Below are 16,454 nucleotides of genomic sequence, written 5' to 3'. Positions count from 1 at the left end.
GGTGAGACCACATTTTAAATACTGTGTGCACTTTTGGTTTCCTTATTTAAGGAAAGATGTAAATACCTTGGAGATGATTGTTTAGAGGAAGTGCCCTAGATTAGTACTTGGAAGAGATGGGTTGTCTTACGGGAAACGGTCAGCCATGATCAAATGATGGAGCAGACTTGATGGGCTGAATAGCTGAATTTGCTTCTATATCTTACAGACAGACTGGGCATTTTTCTACTAAAGTTGAGAAGAGCGAGGGGTGACCTGATTGAAGTGTATCAGATCCTGGATGGTCTTGACAAGGTGGATGGGGAAGGGATGTTTCTTGTTGTGGGTCTGTCCTGAACAAGGGGAGTCTGTTTTAAAATTAGGGATTGTCCTTTCATGACAGAGATTCAGGGAGTTTTTTTTCTGAGGGTTGAGAGGCTTTGGAACTCTGTCTCAAAAGGCAGTGTCACTAAATATTTTTAAGGCAAAGCTGAATTGATTTTTTTGTTAGGCATGCAATTGAGAGTTATCTGGGTGGATGGGGAAGTGGAATTGTGAACTCAAACAGATCAACCCAATGAAAGGTGGAACAGGCTCAAGGGGCTGAATAGTCCACCTCTACTCCTAATTCATATGTTTGTGTAATTAAATCAGACAGTGTGCGTTCTCATGTACAGTGACCGGTTATTGAGGCTAGCAGTATATATTTTTGCATTCAGCGGCAGATCGTTGATGCTGGTATGGTATATTTTCAGAGACAAGGATGGATTAATGCTAGAGTCTCACTGAAACGTTCTCAAACTCTGACTCTAGCTCTGTGCTCTCTCTCCAGCCTTCCAACATCCTTCTGGATGCGGATTGTTTTGTCAAACTCTGTGACTTTGGTCTGGCTCGTTGCATTAATCAGATCCAGGAGGAGCAGGGGAATGCAGCATTAACGGAGTATGTGGCTACTCGCTGGTATCGAGCACCAGAAATCCTCCTCGCATCTCCCAGGTAAGAAGATGCAGAAATATTGGTGTTTAACTGTTGGATTAGAGACAAGAGAATGAAGTGGACTGGAGGGGTGTAGGAGCCCTGTGGTCTTCTCCTGCCCTAGGTTATGTTCTTAACAACATCATAACAACAAATAAAGGCAAAATACTGCAGACACAATTCAGGAGTAAGTCATTCAGCCCCTTGAGCCTGCTCTGTCTTTCAATAAAATCAGGCCTGACCTGATTGCTTCCTCAAATCCACAGTGCCGCCTACTCCAATAATCTTTCACCCCCTTGTTTATCAAGAATCTCTCCACCGCGGCCTTAATAATATTCCAGGTCTCTGCTTCCACCACTTTTTTTTTACAGAGAGTCCCAAAGACTCACGACCTTCTGAGAGAAACTTTGTAACCTCATCTGTTTTAAATGGGCGAACCCTGAGTTTAAATAGTGACCTTTAGTTTTAGATTCTCTTACAAGGGGAAACATCCTTTCCATGTCCACCCAGTCAAGATCTCTCAGGGTCCCCTAATGCAGTCGCCTCCTACTGTTCTAAACTCCAACAGATATATGCCCAGTCTGTTCAACCTTTCATCATAAGAGATCCCCTGATTCCAGGGATTAGTCTGGGAAACCTTCAGTGAACTGCCTCCCACATATTTACATCCTTCTTTAAATAAGGAGAGCAATACAGTACAAAGTGCTCCAGATATGATCTCACTGATGTCCTGGTGAAGCGTAACATCCGTACTTTTTCATTTAATTTCCCTTGCAATAAATGATAACATTTTATTAGCTTTCCTGATTACCTGCCATATCTACATAAAAACTTTTTTCAATTCACACACAACAACATGGGCTTGACTGTTGGCCCATGAGTCAAGGATGTGAAATGAGGTGAATTGGAGAGACAAGGGAGAGAATAGACTTTGCACCAATAAAGTGGGTGAGTGTTCAGGCACCAATGAAAATAGATTAAAACTTTTTTTTGTTTTATTCACTCGTAGCTGGCTAGCCAGCATTTATTGCTCATCCTTAAATGCCCTGGAACTGAATGGTTTGCTGGGCCATTTCAGATGGTGGTTGTGAAACATCCACGTTGCTGTGGATCTGGAGTCACGTAGACCAGACCAGGTAAGGATGACTGATTTCCTTCCCTGAAAGACATTAGTGAGGTAGATGTTTTCATGGTCATCCGTAGATTCTTAATTCCAAATATCTTTTATTGAATTCAGATTCCACCATCTGGCATGGTAGGATTTAAACCTGGCTCCTTAGAACTGTTTCTGCATCAATAGTCTACCATAGAAACATAAAAACATAGAAACAAAGAAGATAGGAGCAGGAGGAGGCCATTTGGCCCTTCGAGCCTGCTCTGCCATTCTTCATGATCATGGCTGATCATCCAACTCAATAGCCTAATCCTGCTTTTTCCCCATAACCTTTGATCCCATTCGCCCCAAGTGCTATATCTAGTCGCCTCTTGAATACATTCAATGTTTTCATATCACCTACTTCCTGTGGTAATGAATTCCACAGGTTCACCACTCTTTGGGTGAAGAAATGTCTCCTCATCTCTGTCCTGAATCATGTACCCTGAATCCTCAGACTGTAACCCCTGGTTCTGGACACACCCACCATCGGGAACATCCTCCCTGCATCTACCCTGTCCAGTCCTGTTAGAATTTTATAAGTCTCTATGAGAATCCCCCCTCATTCGTCTGAACTCTAGCGAAAACAATCCTAACCTAGTCAATCTCTCCTCATACGTCAGACCCACCATCCCCAGAATCAGCCTGGTAAACCTTCCCTGCACTTCCTTGAGAGCAAGAGCATCCTTCCTTGGAAAAGGAGACCAAAACTGCACACAATATTCCAGGTGTGGTCTCACCAAGGCCCTGTATAACTGCAACAACACATCCCTGCTCCTGTACTCGAAACCTCTCGCGATGAAGGCCAACATGCCATTTACCTTCTTTACCACCTGCTGTACCTGCATGCCTACCTTCAGCAACTGGTGCACAAGGACACCCAGGTCCCACTGCACACTCCCCTCTCCCAATTTACAGCCATTCTGGTAGTAATCTGCTGCCTTGTTTATGCTTCCAAAGTGAATAACCTCACATTTATTCAAATTATACTGCATCTACCATTGATTTGCCCTCTCACCTAACCTGTCCAGATCATCATTGTAGTGTTTCCCTCCCTCTCTCCCTCCTCTAACCAAAAAGAAAGGGGAGAGGGAAGGGCGGGTGGAGGAGGAGAGAGTAAAAAAAATGAAGTTGGGTGGCATGGTGGTTCAGTGGTTAGCACTGCTGCCTCACAGCACCAGGAATCTGGGTTTGATTCCGCTCTCAGGCGACTGTCTGTGTGGAGTTTGCACATTCTCTTCATGACTGTTTGGGTTTCCTCCAGGTGCTCCGGTTACTTTCCACAGTCCAAAGATGCGCAGGCTAGGTGGATTGGCCATGTTAAATTGTCCATAGTGTTCAGGCTTGCGTAGATTAGGTGGGCTACAGGGGGATGGGTCTGGGTGGGATGCTCTGTGGGTCAATGTGGACTTGTTGGGTCGAAGGGCCTGTTTCCACACTGTAGGGATTCTATAATCATGCTGAAGGAACTCTGCATCCTCATCACAGTTCACATTCCCATCCAATTTGGAATAATCTTCAAACTGTAGTTGGATACCCCACAGAAGCTGGGTGTGATAGCAGTCTCCTGGCACCATGCACAGACGTCTGAGGTAGCTATAGCCACAGATCACCCCATAGAAGAATGTGCATCCAGAGGAGCAGTCGGGCAGTCATGGCCATTTGTAAACTTGTGTTAATTTAAGGAGTCTTCAGTTGGGGAGTCAAGAACAAGGCAGCAAAACCTTACTTTGGAGTAGGCCATTCAAGGTGATGTCAGGAAGCATTTCCTTACATATGGGGGTTGAATTCTTCCTGCAGAAAGCTGCTGCTGATGTTGGGTTTTGATTGAAAATTTCAATTGTAATTGCTATGTTTTAGCTAGATGTTGGTGTGGCTGGATAGAGTTGTAGAAATACTGTTATCTATTTGAGTGGCAGAATCGACACATGGGGCTAAATGACATTTTTTTCGGTTGGTTCATGGGATGTGGCTGTCACCCCCAGAAGCCAGCATTTATTGTCCATCTCTGATTGGCCTTGAAAAGTTAGTGGTGAGCCACCAGCTTGAGACAGTACTGTGTGACTTATGAGGCCATTTCATAGGTCCATTTATGATCAATCACTGAGCGGAGATTGACTCACTGACTGCTGCTTGATTATGGTTTGTATGTAACATTCCTCAAGTTGAATGTGTCTTTTTACACAGATACACAAAAGGCGTGGACATGTGGAGCATTGGATGTATTCTAGGAGAGATGTTGCTTGGGAAACCACTTTTTCCAGGAACTTCCTCAATAAATCAAATCGAAAGAATCATGAGTGTAATTCCAGCACCTTCCAAGGAAGGTACATTCACCATTTAACAAACTTACATCATGTTGTGTTGTAGCACAGTGGACTGATGGACCAGGAACCACATTGTCCATTGCCTCCCATTTCCCCAAGGTGTGAATAATTCAAATATTCACTCATCATCTCCTACCTGCAGGATTGTAACCGAAGCCAGTCAGTGTGCTGGGTTTAGAGGGCAGAGGAATCCTATCACATGATTGTGAGAAACTGTCCTGACTTTGTCGTCCCAACTCCATGGGAGACCCATTGGTGGGGTGCGGTGTCGGTGTGGGTGGAACAAGAATGTCTTGCTCTGTCCCATTAATAACTCCACAGGCAGTGGTTCCATGGGTAACTACTGCTTCTCTCTTGTCGCAGACATCCTGTCCATTAACTCCGATTACGGGGCCTCGGTTGTTCAGAAGGTGTTGAGCAGGTGGGTGAGTTGTTTACACACACTATTACTGTGAAGCATGTTACTTATTTACAAAATCAATTCCAAGATCTTCTCTTTGCCCACAGGCCCAGGTCTTCAATCGATCTGCTCCTGCCCAGCACCACACCACCAGACGCTCTGGACCTGCTGAATAAACTGCTGGTATTTAATCCAGACTGTCGGCTGACTGCTGAGGAGAGCCTCTCACACCCCTATGTCAACAGGTATCAGCAGGGAACCAAGGGCACTGAGCTGCCTGGGAAACCAAGAGAGGATCTGAGATTCCGGAAATGGGCAATAAACTGAGAGGGATTGAGATTCCAAACAATAGGAATAAACCAAGAGAGGGAACTCAGATTCCCGACATCGGGTATAACTGAAAGGTGGACTGACACTAGCAATAAACCGAGGTGGGGCGGAGATTCCCTAACTCAAAATAAAAACCTTAAGATAGAGGAGCAGAAGAAGGCCATTCAGCCTGTGTTAAATCCACTACCTTCCAAGAGAGTGAATTCCTCCTCATCTCTGTCTTAAATGTGCAACAGCTTTCTCTTAGATTATGCCCTCTGGTCTTAGACTGTCCATCAAGGGGATATATCTTTCCACATCTGTCCTGTTAGGTCCCCTAGAAATATTGTGTGTTTCAAAAAGCTGTCTTCTCATTCTTCCAAACTCCAATGCATTACAAGTCAATGTTCTGTAGGAGGAGGCGATAACCTAGTAGGACTATTGCTAGACCAGTAATTGTAAGACTCAGGTAATGTTCTGAGGAAGGGTCACCGGACCGGAAACGTTAACCCTGATTTCTCCTTCACAGATGCTGCCAGACCTGCTGAGCTTTTCCAGCAACTTTGTTTTGGTTCCTAATGTTCTGAGGGGTTTGAATTCCACCACGGCAGATGGTGGAAATTGAATTTTTAAAAAATCTGGAAATAATAGTTTAATGATGACTATGAAACCATTGCTGATTTTTGTTAAAACTCACCTCGTTCACTAATGTCCTTCAGGGAATGAAATTACCATCTACCCGGTCTGGCCGACATGTAACTCCAGAGCCACAGCAATGTGGTTGACTCTCAACTGTCCACTAAAATGACCCAGCTACAACTCGGTTGTGTCAATCAGTAGAAAGGAGAAAAGGACTGAAACTGCATGGACCACCTGGCAACAGAAGCAACAACCTTGAACCCAGCCCTGTCATAGAACCATAGAATCCCTACAGTGTGGGAGCAGATCATTCGGCTTATTGAGTCTACACCGACTCTTCGAAGAGCATCCCACCCAGACCCACCCCCTTATCCTATCCCTGTATTTCCCATGGCTAATCTACTTAGCCTGTACATCCCTGGATACTATAGGCAATTTATAATGGCCAATCCATCTAACCTGCACGTCTTTGCACTGTGGGAGGAAAGTGGAGCACCCAGAGGAAACCCATGCAGACATAGGGAAAATGTGTAAACTCCACACAGAGAGTTGCCCGAAGGTGGGATTGAACCCAGGTCCCTGACACTGTAAGGCACCAGTGCTAACCACTGAGCCACCATGCTGGGATCCTGCACAGCCCTCCTTCCTAATGTCTGGGGGTTAGTGCCAAAATTGGGAGAGCTGTCTCACAGACTAGTCAAGCAACAGCCTGACACAGTCATACTCACAGTATCGTACCTTGCAGACAATGTCCCAGACACCACCATCACCATCCCTGGATACGTCCTGTCCCACCGGCAGGACGGACCCAGCAAAAGTGGCAGCACAGTGGGATACATTAAGGAGGGAGCTGTCCTAGGAGTCATTAACATTGACTGTGTACCCCTTAAGTCTCATGGCTTCAGGTTAAACATGGACAAGGAAACCTTCTGATTACCATGTACTGTCCTCCCTCGGCTGATGAATCGGTACTACTCAATGTTGAACAACACTTAGAGGAAGCACTGAGGATGGCAAGGGCACAAAATGTACTCTGGGAGGGGGATTTCAATGTCCACTGCCAAGTGTGGCTCGGCAGCAGTATTACAGATTGAGCTGGTCGGGTCCTAAAGGACAAAGCTGCTCGACTGGGTCTGCAGCAGGTGGTGAGGGAACCAACAAGAGAGAGAAACATACTTGACCTCATCCTTACCAATCTGTCGACAGCAAATGTATCTGACAACACCAGTATTGATAAGAATGGCCACTGCATGGTTGTTGTGGAGACAAAGTCATGCATTCACATTGAGAATACCCTCCATTGTGTTCTGTGGCACTATAACCATGCTAAATGGGACAGATTTCGAACAGATTAAGCAACTCAACATGGGGCATCCATTAGGTGCTGTGGGCCATCAACAGTAGCAGAATTGTACTCCAGCACAAACTGTAACCTCATGGTCTGGTATATTCCCCACACAACCATTACTATCAAGCCAGGGGATCAACCCTGGTTCAATGGAGAGCGCAGGGGGTGCGTGCCAGGAGCAGCACCAGGCATACCTGAAAATGAAGTATCAACCTGGTGAAGCCACCAAACAGAATTACTTGCACCCAAACAGCATCAGCAGCAACCGATTCGGTTAAGCGATCCCTCAACCAACGGATCAGATCTAAGCTCTACAGATCTGTCACATCCAGTTGTGAATGGTGGTGGACAATTAAACAACTCACTGGGGGAGGACGCTCCACACATATCCCCAAATAATTGATCCAAGATGCAAGATGGCATCATCGGAATAAGCAGTGTACAGGCCCCTTTGCCCAGGCTTATCCTCTTCATCTGTCTTTTTCTTTTTCCTTCTTCACCATCTTTTTTCACAAACTTACCTGATAAGGAGAGCTCTTCAGCAGGAGGTGACTTCAATGGGTTCCAGAGTGGCAGCGGCAGTGTCTTCAGAGGCAGTGCGGCTACAGTTAAGTCGGTCAGTCAGCTTGGGAAGCCTGGAGTGGGGCCCTGGTGGCGGCATGCTGTAACAGTGGAGAAGGAAAAGTTGGACTCTCTTTTAAGTTATTTGGTTTTGTTTTATTCTTTTCTAAATTAATGTGAATTGGGGTACCCATGTACGGGTGATGGTACATACTTTTCACTATATTTTACATTGAATACATGTGACAATAAAGGATATTCTATCCTCAGTGGTGGGGAAGCCCAGTACATCAGTGCAAAAGATAAGGCTGAAGCATTCGCAGCAATCTTCAGCGAGAAGTGCAGAATGGATGATCCATCTCGGCCTCCTGCAGTGGTTTGCAGCATTGCAACATTACCATTCTTCGGCCAATTTAATTCATGTGATGTCAAGAAACAGTTCGAGATGCTGGATACTGAGATATTATGGGCCCTGACAACGTTCCGACAATAGTACTGAAGACTTGTGCCGCAGTGCTTGCTGCTCCCCTGGCCAAGCTGTTTCAGTAAAGCCACACAGCAGGCATCAATCTGACAATGTGAAAATTGCCCAGCAATGTCCTGTACACAAAAAGCAGGACAGATACAACCAGCCAATTACCACCCCTTCATTCTACTCTCGATCATCAATGACCTACTCACTGGTGCCCTGCTATTATTCCACCAGGGCCACTCAGTTCCTGACCTCATTACAGCCTTGGTTCAAACAAGGACAAAAGAGTTAAATTCCAGAGGTGAGGTGATAGCCCTTGCCAACTAGGCTTCATTCAACCGAGTGTGGCATCAAGGAGCCCTAGCAAAACTGGAATCAATGGGTATGGCGGGGGGGAGGGGGGCAAGCTCTCTGCTGGTTGGAGTCATATCTGCCACCAAGGAAGATGGTTGTGGTTGTTGGAGGTCAATCATCTCAGCTCCAGGACATCTCTGTAGGAGTTCCACAGGGTAGTGTCCTAGGCTCAACTATCTTCAGCTGCTTCATCAAGATCCTCCCTCCATCATAAGGTCAGAAGTTCAATAGGATGTTCACTGAGTGTAAGGCAATGTTCAGAAGCAATCCATACCCCAAATGCAGCAAGAATTGGAAAATATCCAGGTTTCAGCTGACAAGTGGCAAGTAACATACATGCTACAAAAATGCCAGGTAATGAGTGTCACCAATAAGAGACAATCTTAACAATCGCTCCCTGACATTATTCATTGAGCAGGTCAGAGGCTTAGAATCCTGCAGGAAGAAACTCACCTGACTCCTCGAAGCCTGTCCACCATCTAGAAGGCACAAGTCAGGAGTGTGATGGAATACTCCCCACTTGCCTGGATGGGTGCAGCCCCAACAACACTCAAGAAGCTTGACACCATCCAGGACAAAGCAGTCTGCTCAACTAACACCAAACCAAACATGGGAACACCACAATCTGCAACTTCCCTTCCATGCCATTCACCATCCTGAATCAGAAATATATTGCTGTTCCTTCACTGGTACTGGGTCAAAATCCTGGAATTCCTGGATCTACCTGCAGTACATGGACTGCCATGGTTCAAGAAGGTTCGCCACCATCTTCTCAAAGGCAACTAGGCATTGGCAATAAATTTAGCCCATCCAGTGATGCCCACATCCTATAAATAAATGATTTTATGAAAGCCAAGGGATTGAAAGATTACATGGAGAAGGTGGTAATGTGTATTTGAGCTTACAATCAGATCATAAAGAATCTTTTTGAATGGTGGAGTAAACCCGATGGGGGTGCATGGCCTACTTCTGCTCCTGATTTGTGATTTTGTATGTTTTTAACAAAGTTGTAAGGTATTCCTGAGTGATTTCATCTACATATAGATTGGGTAAATCTAATGAGCTTGCCTGATCCATTCTGAGCCTGCAGGTCATGTATTGTTCATGTTGGAACCCATCCAACCAGAGTGACAGTGAACAATTTCTCGCTCCTGACAGGTTACTTATAGAAAGCAGGATACCTAACCCCTAGGAAATACAGCAATTCAGGAAGGCAGCAGATCACCACTTCCTCAAGGGCAACTTGAGAATAGGCAACGAATACTGATCCAGCCAGTGACAACTACACCAAGTGAATGAACAAGTAAAGGGAGCTTGGGTGGTTGTATTGCTTTAATCAATAGAAGAGCTCAGTTTGTGTGTTATTTTACTGCAGGTTTCACAACCCATTGAAGGAACCAGGACTAGATTGTGATATCGTCCTTCCTGTGAACGATGACACACAGCTGTCTGTGGGAGAGTATCGGAACAAGCTGTATGAGGTGATATATTAGTCTATCCACTGCATAACTCAGGACTGATCACCAATTGTCCTTCTATGATTTTGACCTTAAATTTGTGTATTGTGCCTTTCTGCCACTTTCTCCTTTTTACTCTATCAAAGCCCTGCATGATCACAGAATCCCTACAGTGTGGGTACAGGCCATTTGGCCGATTGAGTCCACACTAACCTTCCAAAGAGATCCCAACCAGATACACCCCCTGCCCTATCCCTTTAATCCGCATTTCCCATAGCTAATCCACCTAGCCTGCACGTCCCTGGACACTATGGGCAAATTGGCATAGCCAATCCACCTAAGATGTCAGTTTTGATGAAGGGTCACCAGACCTGAAACGTTAACTCTGTTTTTTCCTTCACAGATGCTGCCAGACTTGCTGAGCTTTTCCAGCAACTTTGTTTTTTTTCCCACCTAAGATGCACATCTTTGGACAGTGGGAGGAAACTGGAGCACCTGGAGGAAACCCACCCAGACATGGGGAGAAAGTGTAAACTCCACACAGGTGGTAGCCTGAGCGTAGAAGCAAACTCAGGTCCCTGGCACTTTGAAGCAGCAGTGCTAACCACTGAGCCACCATGCCATCCCCCCACAGATAGGGAACATAAGAGAGCAATCCCAGCATAGGAACATAGGAACAGGATAAGACTATTCTGCCCATCAAGTCTGTCCTGCGGTTCAATCTGACCCTGGCTGATCAAACACTGCAATGTCTTTTACTCACCCGAATCCTTACACGTGAGAGGCAATCAGAAATCTATCAATCTTTGAACGTACTCAGTGACTGAACTTCCACAACCCTCTGAGTAAAAGATTTTCTCAACTCATTCAGTGGCATCCCCTTTATTTTCAAATTGTGTCCTCTGGTTGTGGACTCTCGAACCAGGGGAACATCTTACTTATGTCAATTCTTTATAACCCTCTAAATATTTTACTTTTGTATGATCAAGTCTTTCAATGTATTTTCCAATCTAACTTGGCCAATTTTTGTTTCATGCCTCCAGAATTTCCCTTATTTAAATTTAACACCCTTGCTTCAGAATGATTTCAAACTTACTATAAAACTCTGACATATTATGGTCATTCATTCCTTAAAGGTTCTTTTACAACTAGATTGTTAATTTGCCCTTTTTCATTACATGATACTATATCTAAAATGGCCTTTCCCCTACTGGCTCCAATATTCCCTGTAAACTGTGTGGACTTGCAGCCGCTCTGATGTTCCACGTGTAGTAGTCACAGGCCCTTACGGCCATTAAGAAAATTCATGGGAAATGCTGGTTAGCTCCAGCCAACCAGCCAACCAGCCATCCAGCTAACTGACCACTGGCCTCAGGTTTAATACATGCCCCACCCTCCCACTACTATTTAGTAGTCTATAAATAACTCCAATCAATGTCCAATGCCCCTAACTGCTTCTGAGTTTATCCAAACAGATTCCAAACATTGTTCTTCTGATCTGAGATTCTTCGTTATTAATCTACTGATCCCATTCCTAATTGTAAGTGCAATTCCATCTCCTTGTCTTTCTTGTCTGTCTGTCCTAATGATTGAATATCGTTAACTATTCAGTTTCCAGTCCTGGTTGCCATGCTGCCATGTTTCTGTACAGACACTTAGATCATTCCCATATATCTGTTTGTGCCTTCAGATTATTGACTTTGCTGTGAATTTTCAGCTGGAGAGCTATTACAGAGTCATACAGCACAGAAGATGCCCATCAGCCCATCGAAGCTGCACTGCCCTATCTACACCAATCCCATTTTCCAACAATTGGAATATTGTGATGCTTCAAGTGTTTATCCAAGTACTTTATAAAGATTGTGAGGTTTCCTGCTTCAACCATCCTCCCAGGCAGTACATTTCAAACCTTCATTACTTTTGGGTGAAAAAAAGACTTTTCCTTAAATCCCTTCTAAACCTCCTACCTTTCACCTTGAAATTATGACCCTTTGCTATTTTCCATTCAACTAGGGGAACGGCTGCTTCCCATCCACCCTGACCATGGCCCTTATAAGATTATACACCTCAATCCAGAAGACCATAAAAAATAAGAACACAAATGTTCTGTTTGGTCCCTTTAGCCAACTCTACCATTCAATAGGATCGTGGCTGACCCGATAGTCCTCACATCCACTTTCCTGTGTTTTCCCTGTAACCCTTGACTACCCTACGTTCAAGAATCTATCTAACTTATCTTAAATATACACAAGGACTCTGTCCCCACAGCTCTCTGTGGCAAGGAGTCCCAAAGACTCACAGCCCCAAGAGAAGAAATTCCACCCCATCTCAGTATTAAATTGTTGCCCCTTTATTTTGAGACTATGCCTGTGGTCCTAGACTCTCCTATGAGGGGAAACATCCTCTCAGCCCCTTAAGATCTATATGTTTCAATGAGATCACCTCTCATTCTTCTAAACTCCAATTGATAGAGTTTCAACCTGTTTAACTTTGTTCATAAGACAATTCCTCCATACCAGAAATCATCCGAGTGAATCTTCTCTGACTGCCTGAAATGAAATGATACCTTTCCTTAAAGAAGGGGTGGCTCAGTGGTTAGCACTGCTGCCTCATGGCATCAGGGACCCGGGTTCAATTCCACCTTCGGGTGACTGTGGAGTTTGCACATTGTCCCCGTGTCTGCGTGGGTTTCCTCCAGGTGCTCTGGTTTCCTCCCACAGTCCAAAGATGTGCAGGCTAGGTGGCTGGCTGTGCTAAATTGCCTGCAGTATTCAGGGATGTGTAGATTAGGTGGGTTATAGGGGGATGGGTTTGGATGGGTGCTCTGAGGGTCAGTGTGGACTTGTTGGGCCAAAGGGCCTGTTTCCACACTATAGGGATTCTATGATATGATCCTCTATGAAAACTGCTCACAGTTTTCCAGATGCAGTCTCACATTATACAGTTTCAGCAAAACTTCCCTAGTCTTGTACTTCAGCAAAGGGATAATGTTCTATTCACCTTCCTGGTTACCTGCTGCCTGTGTGCTAGCTTTCTCTGTTTTGTGCACAAGTGTTCCCAAGACCCTTTGTGTTGCAACTTTCTGCAGTTTTTCTCCATGTAAATAGTACTCTATTCCAACATTTTGCCCACTTTTGATTCTCCTGTCTTCTAGCCTCCCTGGAAGCTTTAGACTTCCTGTTACCAGCTTAACTCCCTTTCAATTTGTGTTATCCATCAAGTTCCTGTCTCAGAACAGTACAGGCAAATCTCCAAGCATGAATATCAGTCCCAGTCCTGTAAAGATATAAATCATCCAGTTTAGCCAAGTCCCACCTAACCTGGACCGGACTCAGTTCCTCAGAAATCTGATGTACTCCAATCTCTAGCTCTATCTCTCTCATTGAACTCTCTCAATGAACTCTCTCATTCTGTGTTACGTCTCACCGGGGTAGTGCATTAGACATTGAGCCCTGCTGTGAAAGTTCAAATGCTTGTATTTATTTCAGTCCAGTCCACCTCATTCATTGCTCACATTGCAGTCTCCTTTACATTGATGAGACCAACAACAGACTGGCTGAGCACTTTTCACAACACCCCAACTCTGTCCATAGGAATGACCCTAACCTCCCAGCTTCTTGCCATTTCAAGAAACCAGTAAATGTCACGCAGGCATTTCTGTCCTGGATCTGCTACAATGTTCCAACAAAGCACAGCACAAGATCAAGACACCTCATTTCCTACTTAAGCACTTACAGCTTTGAGGTCTCGATCTTGAATTCAGTAAGTTCAGAAACTAGTCGTTTTATATCTGCCCACACTTTTTCTTGAATTCTCTTCTGTAATGGTGCAAATGTTATGTTGGTCTTCATTGCGAGAGGTTTTGAGTACAGGAGCAGGGATATGTTGTTGCAGTTATACAGGGCCTTGGTGAGATCACACCTAGAATAGTGTGTGCAGTTTTGGTCTCCTTTTCCGAGGAAGGATGCTCTTGCTCTCAAGGGAGTGCAGCAAAGGTTTACCAGGCTGATTCTGGGGATGGTGGGTCTGACGTATGAGGAGAGATTGACTAGGTTGGGATTGTTTTTGCTGGAGTTCAGACAAATGAGGGGGAATCTCATAGAGACTTATAAAACTCTAACAGGACTGGACAGGGTAGATGCAGGGAGGATGTTCCCAATGGTGGGTGTGTCCAGAACCAGGGGTCACAGTATGAGGATTCGGGGTAGATGATTTAGGACGGAGATGAGGAGACATTTCTTCACCCAAAGAGTGGTGAGCCTGTGGAATTCATTACCACAGGAAGTAGTTGATGCCAAAATATTAAATGTATTCAAGAGGCGACTAGATATAGCACTTGGGGCGAATGGGATCAAAGGTTATGGGGAGAAAGCAGGATTAGGCTATTGAGTTGGTGATCAGCCATGATCGTGAAGAATGGTGGAGCAGGCTTGAATGGCCGAAAGGCTCCTCCTGCTCCTATCTTCTATGTTTCTCTCATCCCCACCATCAGCCCCCACCAAGCCAAGTAATGTTTGTAAGAAAAACAGAAGTTGCAGGAAAAGCTCAGCAAGTCTGGCAGCATCTGTGAAGAAAATATTCAGAGTTAATGTTTCGGGTCAGGTGACCCTGAGAAACTGTCACGTTTGTGTCTTGTTTATTTGCACTTAGGAGCAAAGACCAATTCTCTCCCTTTCGCAAGTTAACTTGCCCACTTGGAATGTCTCTGTTTTTCTTTCTCCACTGTTAACCAACCCATTACTTTAGGCCTCTGTACCGAATACGGCACAGTGGTGAGCACTGCTGCCTCATAGCGCCAGGGTCCTCGGTTCAGTTCGACCCTCAGACGACTGTCGTATGTGGAATTTGCAGTTTCCTCTGGGTGCTCCAGTTTCCTCCCACAGTCCAAAGTTGTGCAGCTTGGGTGGGTTAGCCATGCTAAATTGCCCATAGTGTCCAGGGATATGTAGGTTAGATGGATTAGCTGTGGTACATTGGCGCTTAATGTCCGGGGATGTGCAGTTTAGGTGGATTAGCCATGGGAAATATCAAGTTACGGTATTTAGGGTGGGTTGGGCAGTGGTCTGGGTCTTAGCGGGATGCTGTTGGAGGGTTGGTGCGGACTAGATGGGCCAAATGGCCTCTTCTGTGATTCTGTGAACTGCTGTCTTACTCCTCTCTGCCTCTGTCAAAAGTATAAAAAATACGTATTTTCCAACACCTTTCAGTTCTGAAGCATAGTCATACCAGATTTGAAACATTAACTCTGTTCCTCTCTCCACAGATGCTGTCAAATCTGCTGAGTTTCTCTGGAATTCTCTATTTTTTAACCAATTTCTGGCCTCCACAGTATTTAGCCTTTATTTGATTGTTTTTGGTGTTGTGTTTAGATGATTCTAGAGAGAAAGATCAATGTTCGACTCCAGAAGCGCTTCCTGAAGGGACTAGAGCCAGTGAAACCGTCGCCAGACCCTGACCAGAAAGAACTGATGCCAGCCGGTCCCAAAACCATAGGTGTATCCACAACAGAGGGATCCATTCAGCCTGTGCTACATGGAGACAGAGCGCTCAACAATCCAATAGTAAACCGCAGCTCATATAATCCAATAACTCACAATGCCATATCATACGCATCCTCTCACAGTGAGTATCAGGTGGCAATGCTTGATCCTAGCAACAGCATTTACTCTAAAGCTCTATAACATAAGCAATTGGCATAGATCATGTAGCCCCTTGAAACTACTGAATCATTCAATATGAATATGGCTAATCTGATTGTTGCCTTGATTTCCTGAGACACCAAAAATCACTCTCCCAGCCTTAAATATATTCAACAACGGAGACTCCACAATTCTTTTTGACACAGAATTCCAAAGATTTACCTCTTGAGTAAGTAATTCCTCTATATTCCTGTGGTCAATTGCCTGCCTGTTACCGTCAGACTGTGTCCTGTATTTTAGATTATGCAGCTAGGGGGAGCTGTTGTTAGAGGTCAGTCATCGTGCTCCGGAACATCTCTGCAGGAGTTCCTCAGGGTGGTGTCCTCAGCCCAACCATCTTCAGCTGCTTCATCAATGACCTCCCCTCCATCATAAGGTCAGAATTGGGGATGTTTGCCAATGATTGCACAATGTTCAGCACCATTCGTGACTCCTCAGATACTGAAGCAGTCCCTGTTCACATGCAACAAGATCTAGCTTTGGGCTGACAAGTGGCAAGTAACATTCGTGCCATACAAATGCCAACAATTACCATCTCCAGCAAGAGGCAATCTAATCAGCGCCCCATCACATTCACTGGTGGTGCCATCACTGAATCCCCCATTATCAACATCCTGGGGGTTGCCATTGACCAGGATCTTAGCTGGTCTCAATGGCTACAAGAGCAGGTCAGAGGCTGGGAATACTGTGGTGAGTAAATCACCTCCTAATTCCCCAAAGCCAGTCAACCATCTACAAGGCACAAGTCAGGAATGTGATGGAAAATTCCCCACTTGCCTGG

General features: G+C 45.0%; 1 protein-coding gene across 1 annotated transcript in view; it reads left to right on the top strand.

The window, feature by feature from the left end:
- mapk15 (mitogen-activated protein kinase 15) overlaps positions 1 to 15,935 on the top strand; it is a 75,284-nt gene extending 59,349 nt beyond the window's left edge. Inside the window, exons 8-13 of the mRNA XM_048617329.1 lie at positions 812 to 975; positions 4,295 to 4,434; positions 4,798 to 4,855; positions 4,942 to 5,079; positions 9,893 to 9,998; positions 15,344 to 15,935. Coding sequence (XP_048473286.1) covers positions 812 to 975; positions 4,295 to 4,434; positions 4,798 to 4,855; positions 4,942 to 5,079; positions 9,893 to 9,998; positions 15,344 to 15,655 — 918 coding nt within the window. The 3' untranslated portion in view covers positions 15,656 to 15,935. The remainder of the gene's footprint in view (positions 1 to 811; positions 976 to 4,294; positions 4,435 to 4,797; positions 4,856 to 4,941; positions 5,080 to 9,892; positions 9,999 to 15,343) is intronic.
- The last annotated feature ends 519 nt before the right edge of the window (positions 15,936 to 16,454 follow it).

This window comes from Rhincodon typus, chromosome 2, assembly GCF_021869965.1.
Source record: "Rhincodon typus isolate 14 chromosome 2, sRhiTyp1.1, whole genome shotgun sequence".
NCBI lineage: Eukaryota > Metazoa > Chordata > Chondrichthyes > Orectolobiformes > Rhincodontidae > Rhincodon > Rhincodon typus.
This window is presented reverse-complemented; position numbering and strand designations above follow the sequence as displayed.